At 45.4% G+C, this 24,894-nt stretch overlaps 1 protein-coding gene across 3 annotated transcripts; it reads right to left on the bottom strand.

Annotated features, from left to right (window-relative positions):
* Window positions 1-324: 324 nt before the first annotated feature.
* Window positions 325-24,864, bottom strand: adcy3a (adenylate cyclase 3a). 3 transcript variants are annotated; one of them, XR_006152668.1, is made up of 21 exons: window positions 22,147-24,864; window positions 17,758-17,907; window positions 15,473-15,603; window positions 13,372-13,483; window positions 12,747-12,874; window positions 12,148-12,306; window positions 11,651-11,816; window positions 11,018-11,137; window positions 10,297-10,439; window positions 9,810-9,971; window positions 9,491-9,578; window positions 6,594-6,710; window positions 5,874-6,148; window positions 5,487-5,568; window positions 4,972-5,130; window positions 4,545-4,691; window positions 4,280-4,396; window positions 3,769-3,895; window positions 3,330-3,454; window positions 546-1,313; window positions 325-364 (listed from the first exon to the last, which is right to left on the bottom strand). XR_006152668.1 is itself a non-coding variant. In XM_012833513.3 (20 exons), the coding sequence occupies exons 1-20, from the start codon at window positions 22,819-22,821 to the stop codon at window positions 1,131-1,133; spliced, it is 3,366 nt and encodes a 1,121-aa protein (XP_012688967.2). In that variant the 5' UTR covers window positions 22,822-24,864; the 3' UTR covers window positions 325-1,130. The 3 variants fall into 3 exon arrangements, 2 of the variants coding, with proteins under 2 accessions (XP_012688967.2, XP_042565055.1); XM_012833513.3 differs by having other exon boundaries at window positions 325-1,313; XM_042709121.1 differs by having other exon boundaries at window positions 325-1,313; window positions 24,176-24,861.
* Between the last annotated feature and the right edge of the window lie 30 nt (window positions 24,865-24,894).

Raw genomic sequence — 24,894 nt, 5'->3', positions numbered from 1 at the left:
TACTCCCTGTACAAGATTTTCAAGTTGAAGGGGCACACACATTTATAATATAAAAATATGACTTAAGGGGAGGGGGATATACTTTATATGGGAGGTCGTAAAGGGGGAGAAGAGGTTGTAAAAGAATAAACTATTGCACATTCATTCAGTATTTTGGGTAGGACCCAGTCAGAACTACGAGATGCCAACGTCTGCGTTACTGCATGCCTCTGGCACATGTGTGGCGAACATACTGCCCATAATGATTCTTATGCAAACACACACACACACACACACACACACACACACACACACACACACACACACACACACACACACACACACACACACACACACACACACACACACACACACACACACACACCTGTTACCATTCTGTAAACACATATAATGCTTTTAGTTTGGCACACCTGGAACATCACACGGAGTCCCAGAATATTGGAGTAAAGGGTGTAGAACATTATTCAGATAGATAGATAGAGATAGAGAGAGAGAGCGAGAGATAGAGAGAGAGAGAGGTCTAGAGCAGGCACATCAGCATGCACACACACACACACACACAGGTCCATAACAGGCAGATGAGGCAGTCAGTGAGAAATTCTCTTCTGGGTTTCCAACAACTTCCAATTTTCAAAGCAGAAAAAAAAACACAGCTAGTTTTCTACATCAGTGGATCCCCTCTGGGGGAAATACCCCAAATGAGTGAAAAGTAGGCATTTAGTTAATCAATCAGTAGATGTGAGGCTTCAAGTGTACATTGTAAAAGCAGTGTTTTGTGGTGTAGTGTACATTTAATTTATTTATTTATTCATGAAAAAGAAATCAAGTGATGTGTATGTACAGAATTGTGTCTTGAGTCTAGCAAGTAACTGGGAAAGTTCTAGGCCGTTTTCATCAGTGGTCTTGCTATATTAGCCAGTGACTGGTTCCACTGTCTGACAGATTTTTTGGAGGACTCTTTGACATTCCTTCCACATGTAAGTAAATTATGCCACCTGCATGTTTATATACATAACCTATTAGATGAAATGTCAGCAGTACCAGACTGTAATGTTTGATAAGGGTTGGTGAGGGTGTGTGTGTGTGTGTGTGTGTGTGTGTGTGTGTGTGTGTGTGTACACACGAGTGGGTCATGAGCTGTCCACTACTTGATGTGGCAGTGTTACAGATGAGCCGTTGATGAAGGAACCCTGTTTTTCCCGTCCCTTGAGGAAGTAGGTGAGAAGCTCACCCTTCCCCTTAACAAAAATGGGCCCCCTCCTGACAAACCGGAAGCCATAATCCTTCAGGATGGTGTAACAGTCCTCCACCACCTGGGGACAGCAGAGGCACACATGCATTAGAGTGGCACAGCAACGACAGTGTACAGTCCAGTCGTTACAGCATAATACCCCACACAGTCCTGAACTAAGACTTATGTCTTCCGGTCAGCTACTATGTGAGATGAATATTTTGCTTATGTTCTTGATCATCAATTTTACCTCTGATGACCAAACCATGAACTCCTTAATGCATGATTAGCAGAGAATACTGCTTGGGTATGGATGGTAGATAATCCAGCAATGTCAGCATACATTCACACCAAAGTCCTCAAAGCCTATATATAAGGGGGGTGTGTGTGTATATATATATATATATATATATATATATGTATATATATATATATATGTGTATGTATGTATGTATGTATGTATTTGTAAATTGTGCCTTCAATGAAGCTTAGCTTTCAACCTACAGTGGGGAAAATAAGTATTTGAACCCCTGCCGATTTCGCAAGTTTGGCCACTTGCAAAGAAATGTGTGATCTATAATTGTAATGGTAGGTGTATTTTAACAGTGAGAAATAGAATATCAACAAACAAATCCAGAAAACTGCATTTTATAACATTTATGACTTTATTTGTATTTGATGCAGAAAATAAGTATTTGAACCCCCAAGCAAACAGCAAGAATTCTGGCTCCCAATGACCAGTTATGCGCCCAAGAAGCACACAGATTAGTCCTCATTAGGCCTAACAAGGTACACCTGATCTCAACTGGTGATGTGTATAAAGAAACCTGTCCAAAGAATCATACTTCACACCTTCAACCTCACCACCATGGGCAAGACCAAAGAGTTGACCAAGGACGTCAGAGATAAGCTTGTAGACCTGCACAAGGCTGGAATGGGTTACAAAACCATCGGCAAGCAGCTTGGTGAGAAGCAGACAACTATTGGTGCGATTATTCGTAAATGGAAGCAACACCAAACAACTGTCCATCGCTCTAGGTCTGGGGCTCCATGCAAGATATCCCCTCGTGCGGTATCGGTGATCATCCGAAGGGTGCAGAATAACCCCAGAACTATACAGGGGGAGCTTGTGAATGATCTCAAGGCAGCTGGGACCACAGTCACCAAGAAAACCATTGGCAACACGCTACGCCGTAATGGTTTGAAGTACTGCAGAACTCGCAAGGTCCCCCTGCTCAAGGAAGCACATGTACAGGGCCGTCTGAAGTTTGCCAATGAACACTTGAATGATTCTAAGGAGGATTGGGAGACAGGATATGGTCAGATGAGACCAAAATCAAGCTCTTTGGCATCAACTCGACTTGCCCGTTTGGAGGGGTAAGAATGCTGAATATGACACCATCCCCACCGTCAAGCATGGAGGTGGAAACATTATGCTTTGGAGCTGTTTCTCTGCCATGGGTACAGGACGACTCCACTGCATCGAGGGGACTATGGATGGGGCCATGTAATGTGGAATATCGGGCTTGAACCTCATTCCCTCATTCCCACCCATTGAAAACGCAACCTTAAGGATTTGGAGAGGATCTGCAAAGAGGAGTGGACCAAAATCCCTCCTGAGATGTGTGTAAACCTGGTGACCAACTACAAGAAAAGCCTGACGTCTGTGCTTGCCAACAAGGGTTATTCCACCAAGTACTAAGTCATGTTTTGCTAGGGGTTCAAATACTTATTTTCTGCATCAAATGCAAATTAAGTCATAAATGTTATAAAATGCAGTTTTCTGGATTTTTTTGTTGATATTCTGTTTCTCACTGTTAAAATACACCTACTATTACAATTATAGATCACACATGTCTTTGCAAGTGGCCAAACTTGCGAAATCGGCAGGGGTTCAAATACTTATTTTCCCCACTGTATTAGGTAGTTGACCTCCAAGCTAGACTTAACTTAAAAACACACTGACACAGTTGTGCACGAGTTGTCTTGTTTTTTGGTTGACATGGCAGTTGTAGTTGAGACAGTTTCCATCAAGTTTCCTTCTTTTGCCCACTGCCAGTAGAAGCCCTTGTGAGCTTATTATGTAAACCTGTGTTACCTGGATATTCCCCATCACTCCCGTGGACTCCATGCGACTGGCGACGTTCACAGTGTTTCCCCAGATGTCGTAGTGAGGCTTGCGCGCCCCAATAACGCCTGCTAGCACACCCCCTTTATTAAGCCCTGCACAGAGAGACCCAGCCAGTAAGTCACACAATACTGTAAAGACAATATAGCTTACTGAGACCTCAGCAGTGTAGATGTGTGTACGTGTGTATGTGTGTGTGTGTGTGTGTGCATGCGCGTATGTGTGTGTGTGTGTGTGTGTGTGTGTGTGTGTGTGTACTGTATGTATGTGTGTGCATGCACGTTTGTGTGTGTGTGTGTGTATGTGTGTGTGTGTGTGTGTGTGTGTGTGTGTGTGTGTGTGTGTGTGTGTACTTGTGCGTGTGCATGCGCGTGTGTGTTTGTGTAGGTGTAGGTGGAGGGGCAGTCACCGATTCTGAGCATGAAGTTGTTGAAGGACTGGTAGTTGATGTTCATGAGGGTGACCTTCATGGCCAAGGCAAAGTCAGCCAGATCTGCCAGATGCTGCCAGCGTTCTCTGTCTGTGAGCTCCTCCTTCTGCAGAGGAAATCATCAACATCATCATCACCACCATCATCACCACCATGACAGTCACAGTAAAACAGGAACCTATACTACTATATTCTGCACCGTTTTTTTACCACGTTATCTTCACCATGTTATATCATTATAGTCATCATTACCGCTACCAATATTATCCTTATCATCATCAACCTAATCTTCATGGTAATTATAATGATTAAAAATTAAATAATAAGAATGACTGCATTGCAATGGTTAGCATAACCTTAATTATTTTAATTATCGCCAACACCAACATCATACCAAAACACTGCTATAACATCCACCACCACACTTTCGCGATCATTAACATCATCATCAGCATCACCACGACGGTTACTTTCTGTCCGTATGGCTCACCTTCATGCAGGCATACCCATTGGTGGTGTTGTCTGGAATGACACCAGACGCTGCCATGTAGGTGCTGCCAATGGTTTTAATCTTGGTGATGCAGCGAAACAGAGGCTCATCTAGAAGCTGTGAGAAAAGATGGTGGTTGTGATTATGACAGAAAAGGCAATGTGGGTTTTATGATAAACAGATACACTTACAACACAAGAAGTGATTTACTGCTTGAAATAGTATAGTCTATGAGAGCACAGCATGAAGCTGAATGGCTCCTTACACTGTCAAAGTCTGAGATGATTTCATTTAGGAACCTCAGGCACTCGATGCCACCATTGTTGATGCTCTCTTCTGTGTAGAAGTCGGAGAAGTTGGGGATGGAGGCGAACATAACGCCAATCTCATCGTAAGACTGACTGTACAGCTCCTGGAAAGAAGGAGGGAAGACACGAAAGAGAGAGAGAGCAAGACATACCTTGAATACAGGGTTTACCACATGACTCACGTGTTTGCTGAGGAAGCAATGCACCAGATGACTAAAACCTGAAGGCTCATCACAAAAAATGCTAAACATATTTATACTTCACATTTTATACACTTAGGCTACACTTAAGTGTCCTTGTACTGTGACCTTAATATATATATATTTACTACTTTTTATACCCAGTGGCTAATATCTGCTAAATGTAAATGGTTTGGGTGCTCACCTCGTCCCTCTTCTTGGAGCCCAGGAAGTGTCGGGCCACGTGTTCGGGCAGCATGTTGGTGACGAGGGCCTCGTTCCAGCGCCGCATCTCGTACACCTTCTCCTTCTGCTCGTGCACCTCAATCTTCCACAGGAACAACGTCCGCGCCAGCTTCTCCACCTGAACAACAGGGGGCAGCAGTGAGCTACTGCCCAGGGCTTAAGCGCAGTTCACACATTTGCGCTGTGTCGCATCATCCACACTTGTGCCCTTGTTCCTCGAAAGCGCTCCTTCATGCGCCCATTGATCTGACATTGCACAGTTCGTACATGTAAGGGGAGTAAACTTCACAAGGTTGGTAATGGGATAGAATGGAAACAGAAAAGTGATGTAACTATGAGTGGAGGGGGTGTGACGAGGAAGCTGAAGGACTGGTGAAGAGTCAGAGGGAGAATCAGAATGGGGAGGAGGAGAGGATGAACAGGTGCGAGAGGACAGGTGTAAACGAGTGAGGAAGAGGAGTGTGGTGGACCTACATGTCGGGCGAAGCAGTAGAAGCTGACCATCATGATGAAGATCATCACGGTCATCGAGTACTTGGACGGGACCTGCTCAAATCTGAAAGGAAAATGGCAGCTTGAGATTCATTGTAGAGATAAACACACACACACACACACACACACACACACACACACACACACACACACCACAACGGTTTTCCTTCTCACAGTACTGTGACGATTTTAGTGCAGCAGCATGAAGTCCAAAAGAACATAAACTCATCTTTAAGCTGAATCACACGATTGTAATTTACAGACAACAGAAAGACAGGAGAACTTCTGTGTGTTTACTATAGATGTTAATTTTTCTAATGGGCTTTCTAATTTGCTCTCTAATGGTTCACTACAGAAATCAGGGCCGACCTGTACTCCTTGAAGCGGGCCTCGTCGTATTGGTCGAAGATGTCTCTCCAGGTGTGGATGTTGACCGCGCCGGTCGCCACGGTGATGAGCAGCATGAGCGTGAGCTTGACCATGTGGCTGACCTGCACCAGCATGGTGGTGGCGATGAGTGCCAGCACGGCGACGAAGCTGTAGTATTTGGGGTTCTCTCTGCAGCCCTCCTCTCCTGGGGCGAGGGCGGGGGCCGAGGCGGACGCCGTGGCGGAGCTGTTACGGGGGACTGGCACACAGCTGAGCTGCACAGAGGAGAGGAAGAGAGACAGAATGGATGACGTTACGCTAGATAAATGGCAGCTGGAAGGACTGGAGGATGCCACTCGACTTTTGGTGCAGCCGCTCTCTATTCTATTTGCTCTCTGATCACAAGCACAGGACAGTGTGTGGACTTTCTATATGTAACCAGAAGTCACATTTGTCTGATATGGATACTGCATCTGCAACTACTAATCTCAACCGCAATATGTCTGATTAGAAAACACACTCAGGTAGGACAGCTGATCTCTGATGAGAATCTCACATGGAGAAACAGAGGTTTACATGTAATTTGACTTAAGTTCAGATGATCAAAGCTACAATTCTACTACACCAAGAAAGACCAAGAAAGAATGTTCTTATATGTTGTATGGTCTAGTACAGATGAGAGAGAGAGGGGGGGGGGGGGGGTCTACCAGTGCTCCTTACCATATCCACAATGTCTGCCAAGGTGAGTATAAAGATGGCTGCCATGGCCCACGTGTTGCGTGCCCATCGAGTGTGATCGATCCACGTGGAGAAGGATACCAGCCTCTTAGGAAATACCTGTGTGTGTGTGTGTGTGTGTGAAGGACGAGAAACACACACACACTGCTTTTAATCACATGCTAACATTATTAGTCATCCAGTCTAGTGAATGATGTCACACCACGCTGTCACCATTCCGTTTTTAAGACACGTTTTGAAATTAGTAGTGGTATGACAAATCATGTCCTGATACCCCTGAAGTCTCAGACCCAGTGTATCAGAAAGAGAAGGAATCTCCACTGTCACGACCCCCTGTTACCACATTATTTCTCCGTTTTCCTTGTTTAACCCTATGTCTATATAACCAATTATTTAAACTAAATTTGTGTCAGCCTCCATTTTTACATTGCGGTCTCACAAGCTGGGCCATCACACCCCTCACTGTAGTTTATGCTCCTGAAAAATGGAATAAGTTCTCTCTGACAATTGAGGTCTTTCTCCATCTGGTGGTTTGCCTAATGAAAACTTGAGGGGACAAAACATTCTGTATTGAATAATAAACAATATGCAATGTGTTGACGTCCTTCCTTTTCCCAGTTTACCTTCAGCTGTTTCCAGTTCCAGCTTGGTTTGGATGTGCACACCCTTTCTGTTTTATTTATTATTATTTATTTTTTCCCCTGTTCTGGATCGCACACTTCCACAGCTACAGCCGCAGCAGCTGACTCCAGATCTTTACAGCTTTACATATTAATGCCTCAGACATCTACCCATTCACACACCGATGGCAGAGCTACTATCTAAGGTGCCAAGCTGCACATTGGGAGCATTTGGGAGTGTCTTGCTCAGGGATACGTCGACACTTGGCGAAGAGGAGTCAGGATCGAACTAGCAACCTTCCGATTCCGACTCCCTCCTGAACCACTATCGCCCATAGTTTAGGCTGGAGCCGTATCCGCTCCATGTAACCGTGGCTCACGTGCCTGGCTGAGACAGCACAGCACATGACCAGGCTAGGAACCAGTCCTCGGGACAGAGGATAATGAGCGGCTGGACTGTGGAAGTGGACACCTCGCGAAGAGGACAGCGGTCATCGAGCGATGAGAGAGGCTGGTGGCACACCACCCTCCCGATACATCTATACATAACATTCACATGTGTATATAACTGTCTGTATCTGTGTCTGTATCTGTGTGTGTGTGTGTGTGTGTGTGTGTATGTGTGTATGTGTGTGTGTGTGTGTGTGCGCGACTCACTGCCTGTCTGAGTGTTTGTTTGCGCCTGTGTATGCGTGTGTGTGTATGTACGTGTATCTAACCATGCGCACATCTGCCTATTGAAATTATTGTAGGGGTCTGGTACTGTGGCAGGATGCAGTGGACAGTACCAGTCAATATTGCTCCATGACTGAATCAGTCAATTGAAAGTGCACCGAGCGTACTAATGAGATCAGATCAAAGCGACTGGTGAGAGGGGCATGGCCCGGTCCTGCCCAGCCCCCAAATACCACTGAGCCTCTGCCGCCGGCTCCAGCTGACAGACACATAACCTCTGTCCAGATCATTAACTTTACAGGGGTCAAGAGGATAAGGACCTCTACCGTTCAGAATAATATTGTTACAATTGCACAGCACCATAAGGACAGCAGAATAGGGTCTGTTTTTTTTTTTTAAATTCACAGGTCTATTATGGAAATCTTTCAGTGCACTGAATAGTTTAAATCGAAGACATTCCACTTTATAGAAGAACATGAAATGTATTAGAACATAGCAGTGATTGAGATTAAGATGACTGGTTTTATCAACCTTTAGTGACTGGTGCTGTTACAACAATGGCATAACAAAACCTGCAAGGGTACAGATCAACTTACACTGGATAAGTAGATGATTTCACAGCACTACACTGCCTTGATAGTGCTACCTGCCGACATCTCCCAAGTTCAGCGGAGTGAGAACTCACACTGAACGGATATGGCTCTGGCCTCTGGTTACTTGATGAAAGATTAGTTATAATGCTAGTTGATTGTTTTCATTACCCTCTCTGAATGTTTCCCACTGTACCAGACTAGCACTGCACGTGTCATTATGATGCATGTGTTGTGAGAGAGGACCAGATGTGAGATGTGCCAGTGCTGTATGTCTGCCTTATACTTGTCTACAGCATGTACTGTATGTCTCTTCACGTGTGAACTGTCGATAATGTCTCTTGATGTGTCTTAATCCGCCCTCACTATCTGAGACAATTTACTCCCATAGGAGGCAATAAGACAACCTAACCCAACCACATCATTCATATCTGTTCATCTAATATCCAGGGTTCCCACCCATTTTCAATGATAACATTTCAAAACTTTTCCATGATTTCACAAGGACCCTTAATGAAATGTCCTTCACCTTTCACAACCTACACATGCACAACACTGCACACTTTACTCCACAGGTTGGGCCTAAATATTATTTAATGAAAATTAAACTTCCTTTTCCATTACTTTTCCTAGGCTAGTTAGGATGTGTCAATTCAAGTGGATTGCATAAATTCGCACAGTGAAACATAATCCATGGAAGAGTACAATGACATAATTCATTTCTTTAGACCTTCATACGACAAAATCTAATTTCATGACTTTTCCAGAATTTCCATGACCATGGAAACCCTGAATAGCTGGAGAGTGTAATTAATATCATCGACATCACTGATGGAATCAAGGCTATTAGCATCACAAAGAGTAAGATTACATGTAATAACTGAGATTAACATAGCGACAGTCTGAAAGCCTGACATTCCCCTAGCGGAGGATGGATCAAACACCAAATGCAGTTCAGACTGGGAGGCTTAATAAAGACGCGTCTGTCACTCACTCGTGGGAAAATGGCCGCCAGTGAGCAGATGGTGAGTATGAGCAGCAGAATTTCTCCTACAACCAGCGTCACGTAGTTGGCTATCAACCTGCAAGACACACACACACACACGTTGTATAACTAATAATGGTAGAGTGCATGGCAATTCACTTAATTCTGTTAAGGTAGACAATCCTCTCTCTCATCAACGCAGCAGCGCATTGACCAGGTCTCACTGAAATTAATTTTTTCGTTGATTGACTGATTGAGGGTAGTCTTGCGGCACCAGGCGGGACTAACTCGGCGGGAGACTAGCGGGAGGGACCAGAGACGGACTCACGCGGGGTCGATGAGGGCCTCCACGACGGCGGTGAAGAGCAGGACCACGCAGGAGCAGCTGAAGGCCGCCCCACTCTGCTTCTCCTTCTCCACGGAGAAACGCGTCTCCAGGGCCGGATCCGTGAAACGCAGCGACAGACGGTTTGTGTACTTCCCCTTCAGCCTGGGGGAACAGATGGAGGAAATCACAGTTAGAGTTATCACACACACACACACACACACACACACACACACACACACACACACACACACACACACACACACACACACACGACTGTCTTATGACCCTCTTTCCCTTCCTCTCCGTCTCACTCTGTCTGTCTATCTGTCTTTGTCTCCCCCCCTCACACCTACACACTCTCTACTCACACTCTCACACATACACACTCTCTACTCACACTCTCACACATACACACTCTCTACTCACACTCTCACACATACACACTCTCTACTCACACTCTCCCACACACACACAGCTCTCTACTCACGCCTGGACTGTCTCTCTCTCCAGCAGTGCCTCGTTGAGGAGCTTGTTCAGCTCCTGTTCGTTCTCCTGGGCGTCAATCACCCTCTCAGCCAGGTCCCGCAGGCGCAGGCGCCGCCGAGGGTTAGGAAACGAGGGATTAACTACCTACACACAGAGAGAGTTACACACAGAGAGAGTTACACACTGACAGATGTGTACATGCATACATAGTTTATAGATAAAGATGGAAGAAAAAAAGAAAGACACCTGTAGTCCCACAGATACATGTATAAATATGAAATGCATACATAGGAGATGCATGCAGTACATACTGTCAGATATATAACTACAAGCAGGCAGACAGATACAGCTAGACAGACAGACAGACGTGAACAGATGAAGAGACAGAGATAACAGACAGAGATATGGAAAGAGAGACAGAGACAGACAGACAAACAGATGCAGAGACGCAGATAACAAACAGAGATATGGAGCGAGAGACAGACAGACAGACAGATAGACAGACAGACAGACGTGAACAGATGCAGAGACAGAGATAACAGACAGAGATATGGAAAGAGAGAGAGACAGAGACCTACAGATATAGACAGACAGACAAACAGATGCAGAGACGCAGATAGCAAACAGGGATATGGAGCGAGAGACAGACAGACAGACAGACAGACAGACAGACACAGACAGACAGACAGACAGACAGACAGACAGACAGACGTAAACGGGACCTTTGTGTCCAGTTCCTCTGGCTCCTCTGGCGTGGTACAGGCTGTGTTAACGCTGCCGTTACACTCAGTGGTGTTAATGAGCAGCGGAGAGTTGCCATTGGATGATGTGACTGACAGTTTCTGTGAACACACAGGAGGCGGGAACATCATGTCATCACCTGTCATCATCTGTGCTAAGGTGATACTTACAATCAAGGTATTTACAAAACCTGTCCAAACAGCTTGAAGTATTATCAAGTATAGGCTATAGGCATCATACAAACATTTACATGTATTCATTTAGTAGAAGCTTCAATCAAAAACAAAGTACAGTATTATAAAGACATACATTTTTATCAGTAAATGAGCAGTGTTTATGTTCTCGTCTGAGGTTATTATCCTCTGTTGTGTATATTTCTTGGAGTGAGGTGTTTATTTTCTGGAGTGAGGTATTTCATATCGGGAGTGAGGCGTATCATATCTGGAGTGAGGCGTTGCATATCTGGAGTGAGGCGTTTCATATCTGGAGTGAGGCGTTTCATATCTGGAGTGAGGCGTTTACTATCTGGAGTGAGGCGTTTCATATCTGGAGTGAGGCGTTTACTATCTGGAGTGAGGTATTTTCTAGTGTGTTTATGTGGCAGTGGCACTCACCACTCCGTTGATGCCATTCTTGCCGTGTGGACCCTTGGGCACCACCACCAGGTAGGTCTCAATGCCACGCTCCTTCAGGTACTCACAGCGGTCGCCCCCGTTACCCGGCTCCACATCAAACTCGCCGTGTAGACACTCCAGGGTGCTCTGGGAGATGTGCACGCGCCTGACATATGGATGAATACACACACACACACACACACACACATCAAATGTGTGTCGCATTCATGTAAACACCAATCCATACACCATAGACCACCCATACACATATACACACACACACAAAATCAAAAATGTATACAAACAAATCAACTGTTGAAATCAACAAAGCTGATTCATATCAAAGACACCTATCAGCATTGGAGCTTTTTTGACTATTTTACACAGAAGTACATCCTGATGTTGTCTTTTGGTATGCTACTCATAGGTTTGATCTGTTATATGACCCGACAAAATCAGTTGGGTAGAAAACACGTAGGTGCCATCCGCCTGCTTACCCTGGTATCCCTCCGGCTTCCATCTTGTTGGCCACGGTGACGTCCGTCGACCAGACGTCGTACTGCCAGCGCTTCTGGCCCAGGACGCCTCCCAGCACCGTGCCCGAGTGCACCCCCACGCGCATGTCTACGTCCGTCTGCGTCTTCTCACGCACGTACCTGTCAGAGGCAAACACATCACCACCATCACAATCACCATGACAACAGAGCCAAACCCTGTAATGTGGTGTGTCACTTCTGAGGTAGAACTACATTGCACAGATATGTTGCCACTTCGAAAATATGCTGAAAACTGACAGATTCTCCACACGGTCAAATATGCTCTTCCTAGACAATACATTTCAGAAATAACTTTCAGAATCGCAGAACCACTAAATAGCTCAGCTCTCTCCCACCTCTAACAAATGAGATTGCCATCATCAACAGCTTATTCTCATCGCCTTCATTATCTGAAGGGGTGTTTGTCAGCTAATCAAGAGCAGAGGACGCTCTCTGGGCCCTGTGTGGCAGGGATGAGATGGATGGGCTATCCAGTGGTATCACAAGATCATGGAGCGGTCGGTGTCGTTGTTGTTGTTGTTGTGATGGATAATACTCACGAGATGGCCTCCACCATGGCTAAACCCATCATTATGGAACAGGCTGCGTGGTCGTCACGGTAATCTGGGAGCCCACAGATGCAGTAGTAACAGTCACCAAGGATCTTAATTCTCAACTGGTGGTATTTCTGCAGAGCAAGAGAAAAGAAATAACACACACACACACACACACACACACACACACACACAGAAACATTTACAAATTGTCAGTAAATCTCAAGATTTCTGCTTGCTTATAGGGTACTGATGCTTTAAGTCAACCATCGGTTTCAAAATCGAACTCATGTTTTTTGTTAACATTCTCTTGTGCTGTGACTGGGAGCATGTGCATGTTTCCTGTGAGCAAGCATGTGTGTGTGGGATGTGTATGCATGTATGTGTGTGTGAGACAGTATTAGTGTTTATATTTGTGTGTGTGAGCACGCGTATTTGTATGTGTATGCATGTGTGTATATGTGTGTGTGTGTGTGTGTGTGTGTGTGTGTGTGTGTGTGTGTGTTTGTATATGTATTTGATACATATAGGTACGTATTGGTTTGTATGTGTGTGTGCAAACATGCATGTGTGTATGTGGGCTGCATGTGTATGTCTGAGTGTGCTAATGTGCACGCATGCTCTGACTCACCGCTGCCAACTTGTCAAAGCGAGCAAACAGTTCATTAAGCAGCTTGACCAGCTCGTGCGCACTGCAGGATGAGGAGAGCTGAGTGAAGCCCACGATGTCTGCAAACAGAATACTGCAGCCAGGAAAAAACACACACACACACACAAACAGGCAGACACACACACATTTAATTACAAACACACTCAGTCAGAGAAAAAGGAAATTGAAGGAGAAGAGGTGGAAAAAGAGGAAGAAGCGGAAGAGGAAGAAGAGGAAGGAGGAGGAGGAAGAGGAAGAGGAGGAGGTCATTTTTTTACATTAAAATCAGTTCAGTCTTCAAGCAGGTCATATTCCCATCAGTGGCACATTGCACACAATACATCTCCGTGTGAAGAACAGTAATTTAGCCGTCCCAATTAACCATCGAGATGAAGCACGGAACAGATCCAGACGTGTTGCCCCTCATGTAACTGTGATAACTGGTGAAGGTGTAAGACAGGGTGTTGCTTGGTGAGGCCGTACCTGATGTTCTTGTGGCAATGCATACACATGTGAGGGTTTCATGATGATCCACACACAAAATGTCTTTCTGTGTCGTGTGTGTGTGTGTGTGTGTGTGTGTGTGTGTGTGTGTGTGTGTGTGTGTGTGTGTGTGTGTGATACGTGATGTTCTAGTGGCAGTACACAGTCTGCACAAACCCAGCACCTGCCCTCACGCTCAAATTAGGAAACACAAGGAAGGCTGCTGGCCCTGATGGAGTATCTGGCAAGGCACTCAAAGCCTGTGCCAACCGGCTCGCCGAGGTCTTCACAAAGATCTTCAACCTCTCTCTGACACTGGCCACCATCCCACCCTGCACTAAAATCAGCTGCCATCATCCCTGTTCTTAAGAAGCCAGTCACCGACAGCCTGAACGACTACAGACCGGTTATACTTACACCAGTAATCATGAAGTGCTTTGAGAGACTGGTCCTACAGCACATCAAATCCACCCTCCCCCCACCTTACACCCACATCAGTTAGCGTACAGAGCAAACAGGTCCACGGAAAACGCCATCGCCATATCGCTTCACACCGCACTGAGCCACCTAGAACTCCGGGGAACATATGTAAGCTTTTCATTGGCTACAGCTCAGCATTCAACACAATCATCCCAGACCGACCCCCCCCCCCCCATCTGCACCTGGATAAAGGACTTCCTCACAAACTCAGCCCCCACCTCTCCTCCACAAGGCCGTGTACTACTCTACTCCCTTACACACATATGACTGTACTCCTACCCCCATCCCACCAACACTATCATCTAATTTGCTGATGAGACTACTGTGATCGAACTCATCTCAGGAGATGATGAATCAGCTTACAGAGATGGGGTATAGAAACTGGCAGCGTGGTGCTCAGACAACAATCTGTCACTGAACACCACAAAACCAAAACAACTCATTCTGGACTACAGGAGGCGAGAGTAGGCCCCACTCCACACCTTCACATTCCCGAGAGCCTACATATCTGATGACCTCTTCTCAGCAGTCGTCAAAAAGGCACAGTGACGGTTACACTTCCTGAGAGTGCTCAGGAAAAACCACCTGGAGTGTAACCTACTGGTGGCTTCTTACCGCTCCACCATCGAAAGCGTACTGGCGTACTAGATTCCGGCGTGGTACTAGAAAGCCCTCCAAAGAATAATTAACTGGCTGCTCACTGGCTGCTCACTGCCCTCCCTGGAAAACCTCAGCTACCTCAGTAGGCGGTACTGAGCAGGTGGTTCAGTTCCTCAAGGGCAAGGACCAAATGTCTAAAGGACAGTTTTTCCCCAACGGCTATCAAATGGGCAATATCACTACTTCAGTCACTTTATTCCATTTCAGTCACCTTATTCTTGTGTACAAGACAATAATGTTACTTCTATTTATGTTCGGAGGATATGTAAGGACTGTGCAATATTGAAACCTGTACTCCATACCATTGCACTTGTGTAAAATGTGTAATAATTTTTTACTTCTTAATCTTTTATTTACTTTATTGTATTCTTGTTATATGTTGTTCCTCAGGGTACCAGCAGGAGCAGCGCTCTAAATTGAATTGTATGCAAAGCTATGTGCGTGTGTGTGCACGTAATACCTGACGTTCTCATGGCGATACATGTACATGGTGTTGAACTGCTGCATCTCCTTCTGACTGGGCTCCTTCTTCATGTCCTGCAGCATCTCATCTGCTATGTGCTTAGGAAGGATGGACAGCAGTAGCCGCTCCTGCACACACACACACACACACACACACACACACACACACAACAAATAGATAGGTATTTATTCTTAAAAGGACATTTTGTTTTCCAAATGGTCAACAGAATGTATCTGGCCATGTTAGCTGTGGTGTAAAAGGAGAAGGCTCAGTGAGCCCTAAAATGACATTCTTCACGAGTCATGAGAGGTTTTTAAGGAGCTCCGACAGTAGGATTCCATGAATCAAGTGTATGTACCTCATCTCACTCCCTGCAATCATCAGCAAATTTAGGCAACTTTTAGATTAAAGTTACAGGAACATCAGTTCATCTGCCTCCATATTTAGTACTGCCAACTCATTTTCATGAAGTCATTCGCAGTGCTGTTCCACAGATGTCCCCAGGGGACTCTGATTGGTCTATAACCCTGTCAATCACTGCTAAATAAGGTCATCACGCACTTGTCTGAATTGGCCAACCTGCCATCCTCCTTGGCTAAGAGAATATACACACCATGACTCAAGCATTTCAACCAGGCAAAATCATAGAGACACACACACACACACACACACACACACACACACCCTCTTATGCACCGGTCTCCCACTCTTATGAAAGAGAAAAAGAATGAAATTTCCTAGGAATGCAAAAGGAACAAAATACGTGCGCATGTGAGTGTGTGTGTGTGTGTGTGTGTGTGTGTGTGTATGAGAGAGAGAGAGAGAGAGAGAGTGTGATTACAGCTGACATCGTCTCAGGAGGCTGGTCACCATGGTAACCTGCAGCGGCCGGATGCTACTTGATTGGCTGGCATGCCTGGTCTCCCAGCAGCCTTTACTCCAGCATTAATATTCAGGGAGTTCCTCCTCGTGTGGTCTTATCAGTCCTCTCCCCTCTCCTCTCGCTCTCTCCTTCCCCCCTCCTCTCTATATACTTCTCTCTCTCTCACACACACACACACACACACAGCAGACAAACAGACTTACACACACACTTTTGGTCCTCTTTCATTTTCTCCCCAACCTTATGATATCCCTCCCTTCTCTCTCTCTCTCTCTATCCCTCATTTCCCCCTTCTCTTTTCCTCTCCCTCTCTCAAAAACAGTAACCGTCTGTTCCATAAATAGTAGCAATCAAGAATGCCCAACAGCCACAGTTGAGACAGAGGGAGGAAGGGACTTGACTGCTGACACACATACAAGTGCCCTCACACACACACACACAAAGAGGAAACATTCACAGCACCAAACAGCACACTCATAGACCACATGAATCAGTGGTGTATCGACAAACAGCAGCAGGATTGTGTTGAGCTCTGGCCAGGGCACTGGATGTTTACATGCACGCACACACACACACTCGCTCTCTCTGTCTCCCTCACACCCTCGCTCTCTCACACACACACACACACACACACACACACACACACACACACACACACACACACAAAACCAGTTGCCTCTTCCCTCTGCCCAGACCCAGCTGTTCCTGAATGAACAGGAACTTCCTGCCCCTGTCTTTGCTCTGTTTCACTTCAACCCTCTTTGCACATATTGGTCTGTGTACAAAAAGGTATGAGCTGTTGTTTACTCAGAGTCAGCAAACAAAAAGCTGTGACCGCCAACACCACAAGAAGTCCTCTGTGAACGCAAGCCTTGCCTTTTTTTCTTCACTCATTTATTCACTCTCTTAAGACGGAGGGACAGAGAAGAAAGTGAGCAAGAACAAGAGCTCACCTGCAGAGGACTGTAGTTCTCAGCAGGTCAACTCACATGGGAAAAACACCACACACACACACACACACACACACACACACACACACACACACACACACACACACACACACACACACACACACACACACACACACACACACACACACACACACACACACACACACACACACACTTTTCACCTACATAATATCGTCCCTTTCTCACTCCTCTCCTATTCTCTCTCATGTGCTCTCTGCTGCTCTCTCCTGCTCTCTCTCTCTCTCTCTCTCTCTCTGTCTCTTTGTACTCGTTTTAGCGTTCAACTCGTTCACCCCATTTCTTCTTCTTCTTCGTTTGCCTCTCTTTCCCCCAGTCTCTCCCAGCCCTTCTCTCTCCTCCTTCCATTCATCAATTTCTCACCTGTACTGCTCTCTCTCTCTCTCCCTCTATCTCCTAGAGTATCTCACCTGCTGTTGACTCTGCTCCTCCAGGTTCAGCTTGACCTCCAGGGACTGCCGTGCCTCCAGGAAGGCCTTGCGATGCTTACGGTCGGCCATGTAGTAGGACATCACCCCCACAGAGATGGCACATAGGTAGATCACTACATTGGCCAGGAGCTGCAGTCATATACATACACACATGTACAGAAGATGACGCGAGACAAAAGATGAGGTTATTCTTAGTTTATAGATATTTCTGTGTGAACTGCTGACCCATTCCTTTTTTTTGGCATTATTTTTCTTCACTCTAACTAAGATACACAGGGAACGTTTTTGTTAACAGCTTGAAATGAACTTATACAAATGAAAGGGAACTAACAGTGCTAAAGGGGGAACTCTGCTGTAGCACACACAGAGCCCATTGTTTGATTGAGCACACAGGGACAGTCTGAGGCCAACAGGTCTCTCTGTGAGCATACCTGCAATCCACAATCAAATACATGGAAATAACCATTCCACCAAGGCATAAAGACATACAAATGGTTCTCATATACTCAGCCCTATGAGAGACTTTTTTTCACACATCAAAGATGTACAAAAAAAAAAAATGTTTTCCCTGTTTGTAATCCATAGATCCCCATACTCAGGGCCTGTGAAAGTATTGATCTACTTAATAAACTTGCTTGAGCCAAACACTACTTACATATGAATATGAATGGCATAACCTAGCCTGCATCATGACATGAAGTATTCAGAGGGAGGGGCTCAGCTCACTCTCAAAAGACACTAAATAACGTTATAGCCTACATGCAGACCCTCGGATGAGAAATCCTCAACCGATGTATTTTTCATTCGGTTGTATTTAACTTAAAATGTAATTGTTTTGCGATTGTCATCTGAAAAACAATACCGAAGTACAGACCTTGGTGAACTCACAGCTGGCTGGAATCACGGCGGTTTTCTTCACGCCAACTATATTTCCTCTCTGATAATATCACCATTTAGACAGTCAGTGAATAGAGTCAACCAGCATTTGGGAAGTACCCTAGCTGGGCTGTTTGTACCTGATTTATTTATTCAAGAAGATTGTAAGTGAATTACAACTACATTGTGTTGCATCGAACATGGAGCTCTAGAAAACTCTAGAAAGCTGACAATTACAGCAGGCTATGCTTAAAAGTGAGCACTCCTTGTACTGAGCACTCCTTGCACCCCTGTATCAAAACTCTTGATTTAAATGTGTTAATGCATTATTGTTCATTTTGTATGTCAGAAACTGAAAACAGTAGAAAAACTTAACAGTAATGGTAGCATGTGTCCAGATGTGTCCAGACTGGAGTATGATTGGACATGTGTCCAGACTGGAGTATGATTGGACATGTGTCCAGATGTGTCCAGACTGGAGTATGATTGGACATGTGTCCAGACTGGAGTATGATTGGACATGTGTCCAGACTGCTGTATGATTTGCTATGCAAATGTGAGGCTCTGGTCTCAGTCCATGAAGTCCCCTGGTTATTCTTCAGCCAGTATCCTCATTTTCTGTTTTCTGTGTCAGTCTGTCCCTAGGGGATACACTAGCTACTAAACACAATGCTGCTGTGTGGTCAACCTAAGAGACACCTTCACAGGTGCAGGTTAGCACACATACATGGTGAAAAAGGGCAAAGTCAGGCAAAAGGTCACATGTAAGTAGGTATGTGTACACACACAAATGCACACACACACACACACACACACACACACACACACACACCTTCTTCAGACTGGACAGTGCTACTCCCACATCTGAAATACTCATACTGAACTACATAAATCCAGTTCCTAATCAAGACCAACACTCATGCAGCTCTGCACAGTTCAAATGTTTCGTCATTGTAATAACATTTCGATCGCAGTAGAATCGAAATGGGGAAAGGCTGATGAACCTCTTAGCGGATATACCCTCAGGAAATTAAATTGACGCCATATTAAGAACCAGGGGAAGCTAGGTGTTGGTGAGGGGGGGGGGGATTGGTTAATATTGACCTCTCAAAATCCATTCCCAGTCCACGCCTTTCAGTGTGCTAATGTCAACTAGACAATGTCCAATATCATAGTCCTCCGGCAAAACTAAGGTGTGTGATGGAATTATATAATGTGCTCATAACATCAAAGGTCCACTGTGGTCTGCGTAAACTACCACTAAACTAACTCTTACTCTCTGCTCTGGAAATAATCCTTTGTATGACTATTACAAAGTGCAGTTAAACATAGTTTAGGGGCCAGATACCTCTTTAGCAACACCACACAACATTAAAAATGACACTAGACATGTCCAATACACAAAGTGAAAATGGTGAACTTTGTTTACTTTAAATGTTCAGCATCACAGCAAATTGGTGTGGCCATGATGTATGTATGATTATGACCAAACACCCCTGAACAAACAACCAGGATGCTGCCTTTAACGCGAGTCAAATAGAGTCTCCAAATCCCTGTAATCATCCCTCCACAGCTCCTCCACAACACACACACACCTTTTTGCCTATCTCACATCTGGTCCTTGGATGGTTTTCTCTCTCTTTTACACACACACACACACACACACACACACACACACACACACACACACACACACACACACACACACACACACACTCTTTTTAGCACCTGACTTCGCACCTAATCTTCATCTCTGTGAGTATCTGTAATAGGTTCATACTTCACACCCTCTCTCTCTATGCGCTTAAGGGAGATCTTTTCACATTTGTGGACTTTTTTGGGGACGTATTTATAGACTTGCTGTTATTTGGTTTACTCAGTTCAAGCCTTACGGTGTCTCACATACTGGCAGATATTCTGTCGGTTAATAAATGCCGGAATAAACTTCTAACTTCTAAGCACTGTGCTTTATTAAAACCCAGTCCCTGTCTGGTCACATGTCCAATTCATCTGCAGAGCTGGGACATAAATCCACATCCCAATAGATGGCTGGACTTCCTGTTGTAGTACATTAGTGATCCACCGGTGTTCAGAGTTGCTGTCTTTTTTACAATGGTGTTCCACTAGTCACATGTATCCATTATTTACTTCTAGTCACATACCCTATATACTCTCGTCAAATTAAAAATGTTTTTTATAATGTTTTTATGTTCCGTGTGAAACCTTGAATAGGACGCAAAATTCACTGAGTGGGGCAAATCACCAGTAATGTGATGTCTGATACTGACCATGAACCAATAATAAAATTACAAAGTAGGATGTTCTGTACTCAGAGGCATGTTGCTTACGTCCTTTCTTATTCTTCTTATGTTATTGTCTCCCTGTGACACTCATTAGCTGGGTTCCCATCCACCTTTTTAATGCAAATTTTGAACCATTTTGGAAACTCTTGAAATTTGCATAAAATCTTCTAATCGAATAAGAAATTAATTCGCTAGATGGGGGTGGATTAACTACCAATTTGCATACAGTAAAATGCGACAAAGCTTAATGGAAAAGGGTCTATTCGCATCAAATCACATTTGTCGTTAAAGTTGCCCCTGACAACCTCAAGTTTTAAAACCCACTGCTCTTCACAACTCCGTTGAATAGGATTCGCACAAAACAGCGGTTGGAAACGCACACACACATTTCCTTAAGCCGAATCTTCATGAATGCACTTAAAATATGTAGATGAGTTGAATGCAAACCCAGCTAGTGACAACATGGGGGGTTATGGTTTACATTTGGAAATGATAGTTAAAATGATATAAAATCATGAAAATCAATAGACGGTTAGCCATTTGAAATATCTAAACCAATCTGCCTTGTGAATGTAAAGCTCTCAAGGAACTCAGTGTTGCTGTTCACCTCCAAACCATCCTCAGGTTCTCTTGTGCCAGAGGGACATGATTATGGCTGAGTCCGTAAGTTTTCGAACCATCCAAGTCTCTCGACAATGTAGCCCTACATTGCTCTAGTGCAGCTTTCACCTGCATTGCTCAACCCCCACCTTAACCCACCTCCACCTGCCTCTTATGACTCCAGTCCTCCTAACACCAGCCTTCCTGTCATAAAGCCATCTCACTGGGTTACTCTACCAAACCTCAATTCTATCTGCTGACTCAACCCCTTCAAACTCTACCATCACCTAGTTCTAACTGCTAAGCTCCATACCCCACCTGAATGTGCCTAATTGTACCTGCTGACCACCTCCCCACCCCCTTCCAGGTCAATAAGGCAATGTGAAACCCTAATCCAGGGTTCCTCTAGTTCCTGGAGACCACTTGCCCTGCACATCTTCTGTCTTTCCCTACCCCAAGCACACCTGATGGAAAGCTGTGTGTTTCAAGGAAAATACCTCTGATCGGCTGATTCAGGCTGTAAGTCCGAAAACAGAGAAACAGAATTAAGATCAGACCCCGTCCACCCCCGTCCACTCATCCAACTCACCTGTCTTCCGAGCGCGCCCCCCTGAATGTCCTCCTGCTGCTGCTGGGCAATGGTGACGCCCAGCACGAGCGTGTGAACGCCGCAGGACACGGCGGTGACAAGCACGAGGGGTGTGAGGCGCATGGGCAGCGTCAGGAAGCTGGAGAAGCTGAAGAAGGCCTGCCAGCCAACCGTGTCGCTTGGCTGGTGGAAGCGTGCAAAGTTCAGCCCTAGGTGGCAGAAGATCTGGGCGGCGATGAGAACCCACAGGGCATAGGGCACCAGGCGCCGGGACACGCGCTCCGGCAGCAGCCCGAAGCGGCACAGCAGGAAGAGTGCTGCGTCGGCCGCCAGCCCCACTGTCGCCACGGCGATGGAGGCCAGCTTGTCGGAGGTGTAGACGACAGCGCACATGACGATGATATAGCAGTCGAAGAAAGCGGCGAAGGCCACCAGCACAAGCAACGTCTCGTGCCGCTGCCGGCGGAAGTAGGTCTGGTAGAGATTCTCCAGCGACTCAGGGGCAAAGGTCAGCCTCATGAAGCGAGGCAGACAAAGGCAGCAGCCCGCACTGCGCACTGTCACCTCGTGGGTCCGGCCCACCGCCTGGCCTGGATCCGAGGGCAGAGTCACAGAGCAGTCGGCCGAATACTCAGCCGAGTACTCCGGCTCGGAGAAGGCCCGGTTCCGAGGCATTGCGACAAGTTGATTCCTGTTCCTTGTCTTCCTTTGAAATCAAAAGTCAATGTATGCAGGCCTACTTGCTGTCAGGCAAGAGGATTTTACACCTTGTGCTAGTGTGTAGGCTCTTTACAAATACATTTTGCTGGCCTGTCCACATCGTACCTTCCTGAGATTTTATTGGAATTCAGTGAGACTCTTGATTGTCAAGCCTTCCATGTTAAAAGGGATCTTGATCACATCTTTTGGTTCATACGGTAACACCTTTCATTTTGGTACCGATGTGACGCTAGTGCTTTCCATCAGCGTTGCACAGTGATGCAGCGTGGATGATACTTCAGTGCTCAAAATGCCTTTTCCTGAGGTTCGTTTAACAGGTTGTGCGCAGAGGAGATGTAGAGCGCATTCATCGTGCCTAAGAAATATTCAATCTGGTGGCAGATGAGAATTGAAAACTCTAAATGGTGACAATTCTCAGAGGTTCGAAAACACAAAAAACCGCATCCAATATAAAAAGCCGCCGGTAAAAAAAACTGAAACAAGCGTTGTTTACATTGCCATCTCTCGCACACCGCCTCCAATCCACTGAGGTCGCCACCATCGCACACTCGGGGTTTCCATGGTGAATCCCTCACATAGGAAGGAAGAAAGACATTGCCATTTAATGGATTTTGCTCTTAAGAATGCCACACTTAACGCAAGGGGAAAATAGATGTAATAGATGTTCACGCCACAACAAAAAGACTACAAGAAGAATAAGGGGGTGTCATGAACACTACAAATTAACTACACCCTTTTTCTCAGGCCAAGAGTTGCGTGGGATTGTGTAAATAAATGTATTTACTCATTTGCACAGACAATCCCTTGAGTACACTACTGATCTCCCCTTCTTTTGTCGCTTTCAAACGCGCTACGCTGCCTTCAGATTTCGTCTGACTATCACTGACAGGAAATACATGTTGCGCTCTCTCTCGCCAATAAATAACGAAATAAATAAATAAATAGCCTGATAAATAAAATCCAGTGTATGCTGCGTGTATCTATAATGGTATGTGCTAAATTAAAGAAATTGCATCCAAGGCACATGCACACCTTTTGATTAATTCAAAGCTGTACTGCTATCTGACAAGTTTGTTAACAGCCAGCATTTCAGCATAGCAAACATCCGTCGCGCGTCCTTTGACCACATGAGCAGCTGCCGCCTAATGACCAGTTCTGCCGTCGTCTCGGTGGCTGTTGATCGCATTTGAAACCATGTGTCAGCGGTAATCCTAACGACCATCAAATGGCACCGATCAATGTTGTTGCCTATTTACGTCATAACAATACACCACGGGTAATACCCAAAATGGAAATCCTGAAGTTGTACCTTTGATTTTAGCTTTCATTTAACCGTGCTTCCCTTTGTTTTTTCTCATCCATGGCTCTTAAGACCCATCATCAGAGTTCAAGATGAATCAGAGCAAAATCCATGCGCATATAGGACGGCCATACAGCATCCCAGTCTTGATATTTAGCCTTCCGTCTGTTCCACGATGTCTCCCTCACTTCAAGGTTCAGAAGTCAGTTATGCCAGACACGAAACGCCGCCGTCGTCTTCATACAACGCAAACTATCATATGCGCAACATACAAACCGCTGTTAAACGCAGTATCCTACAGCGCATTTCTAGATTTCTTCCGTGATTCCTTCCTGTTTAAACAATACGGAGTCGCTCTTCCCTTTTCACCCCCGATTCTCACTTTCTACCCCGCACAAGCCCGTCCCCTCACCCCTCCTCTCCTCTCAGCACCACCTTCCTTTTCGCAGTCCTGAACTGAGTCGGCGTGAGAAACAATTAAGACACAAATGAACTACTCTTTGTAGCAACCACTTAAAGAACTAATCGAACCTGTATTACGACTTTGGACTTAGAACAACCGTCAGCCTTAATTCATTTATCTCTCCACACTGTGCGGTGGTGAATTCATTTGACTACCATCACGAACGAAAACAAGTTAACCGCATTCTGGTGCCTCCACCACAATTGATGGTGCCACAGGCCCACATTGATTATTCCAGTAAAAACCCCGTATTGAGCCAGTAATC

Source organism: Clupea harengus, chromosome 11, assembly GCF_900700415.2.
Source record: "Clupea harengus chromosome 11, Ch_v2.0.2, whole genome shotgun sequence".
In the NCBI taxonomy this organism is placed as follows: domain Eukaryota; kingdom Metazoa; phylum Chordata; class Actinopteri; order Clupeiformes; family Clupeidae; genus Clupea; species Clupea harengus.
Note: the sequence above shows the minus strand (reverse complement) of the source record. Positions and strands in the feature narration are given on the sequence as shown.

What these genes read in the sequence shown, in the direction of transcription:
- adcy3a (XM_012833513.3), bottom strand. Translation starts at nt 22,821, where the DNA reads ATGCCTCGGAACCGGGCCTTCTCCGAGCCGGAGTACTCGGCTGAGTAT. An exon ending in TATCGCCATGAGAACGTCAG is followed by an intron (nt 13,484 to 15,472) that starts GTATTACGTGCA and finishes TCCTGGCTGCAG; the next exon opens with TATTCTGTTTGCAGACATCG. An exon ending in GCTTTGACAAGTTGGCAGCG is followed by an intron (nt 12,875 to 13,371) that starts GTGAGTCAGAGC and finishes CTTGCTCTGCAG; the next exon opens with AAATACCACCAGTTGAGAAT.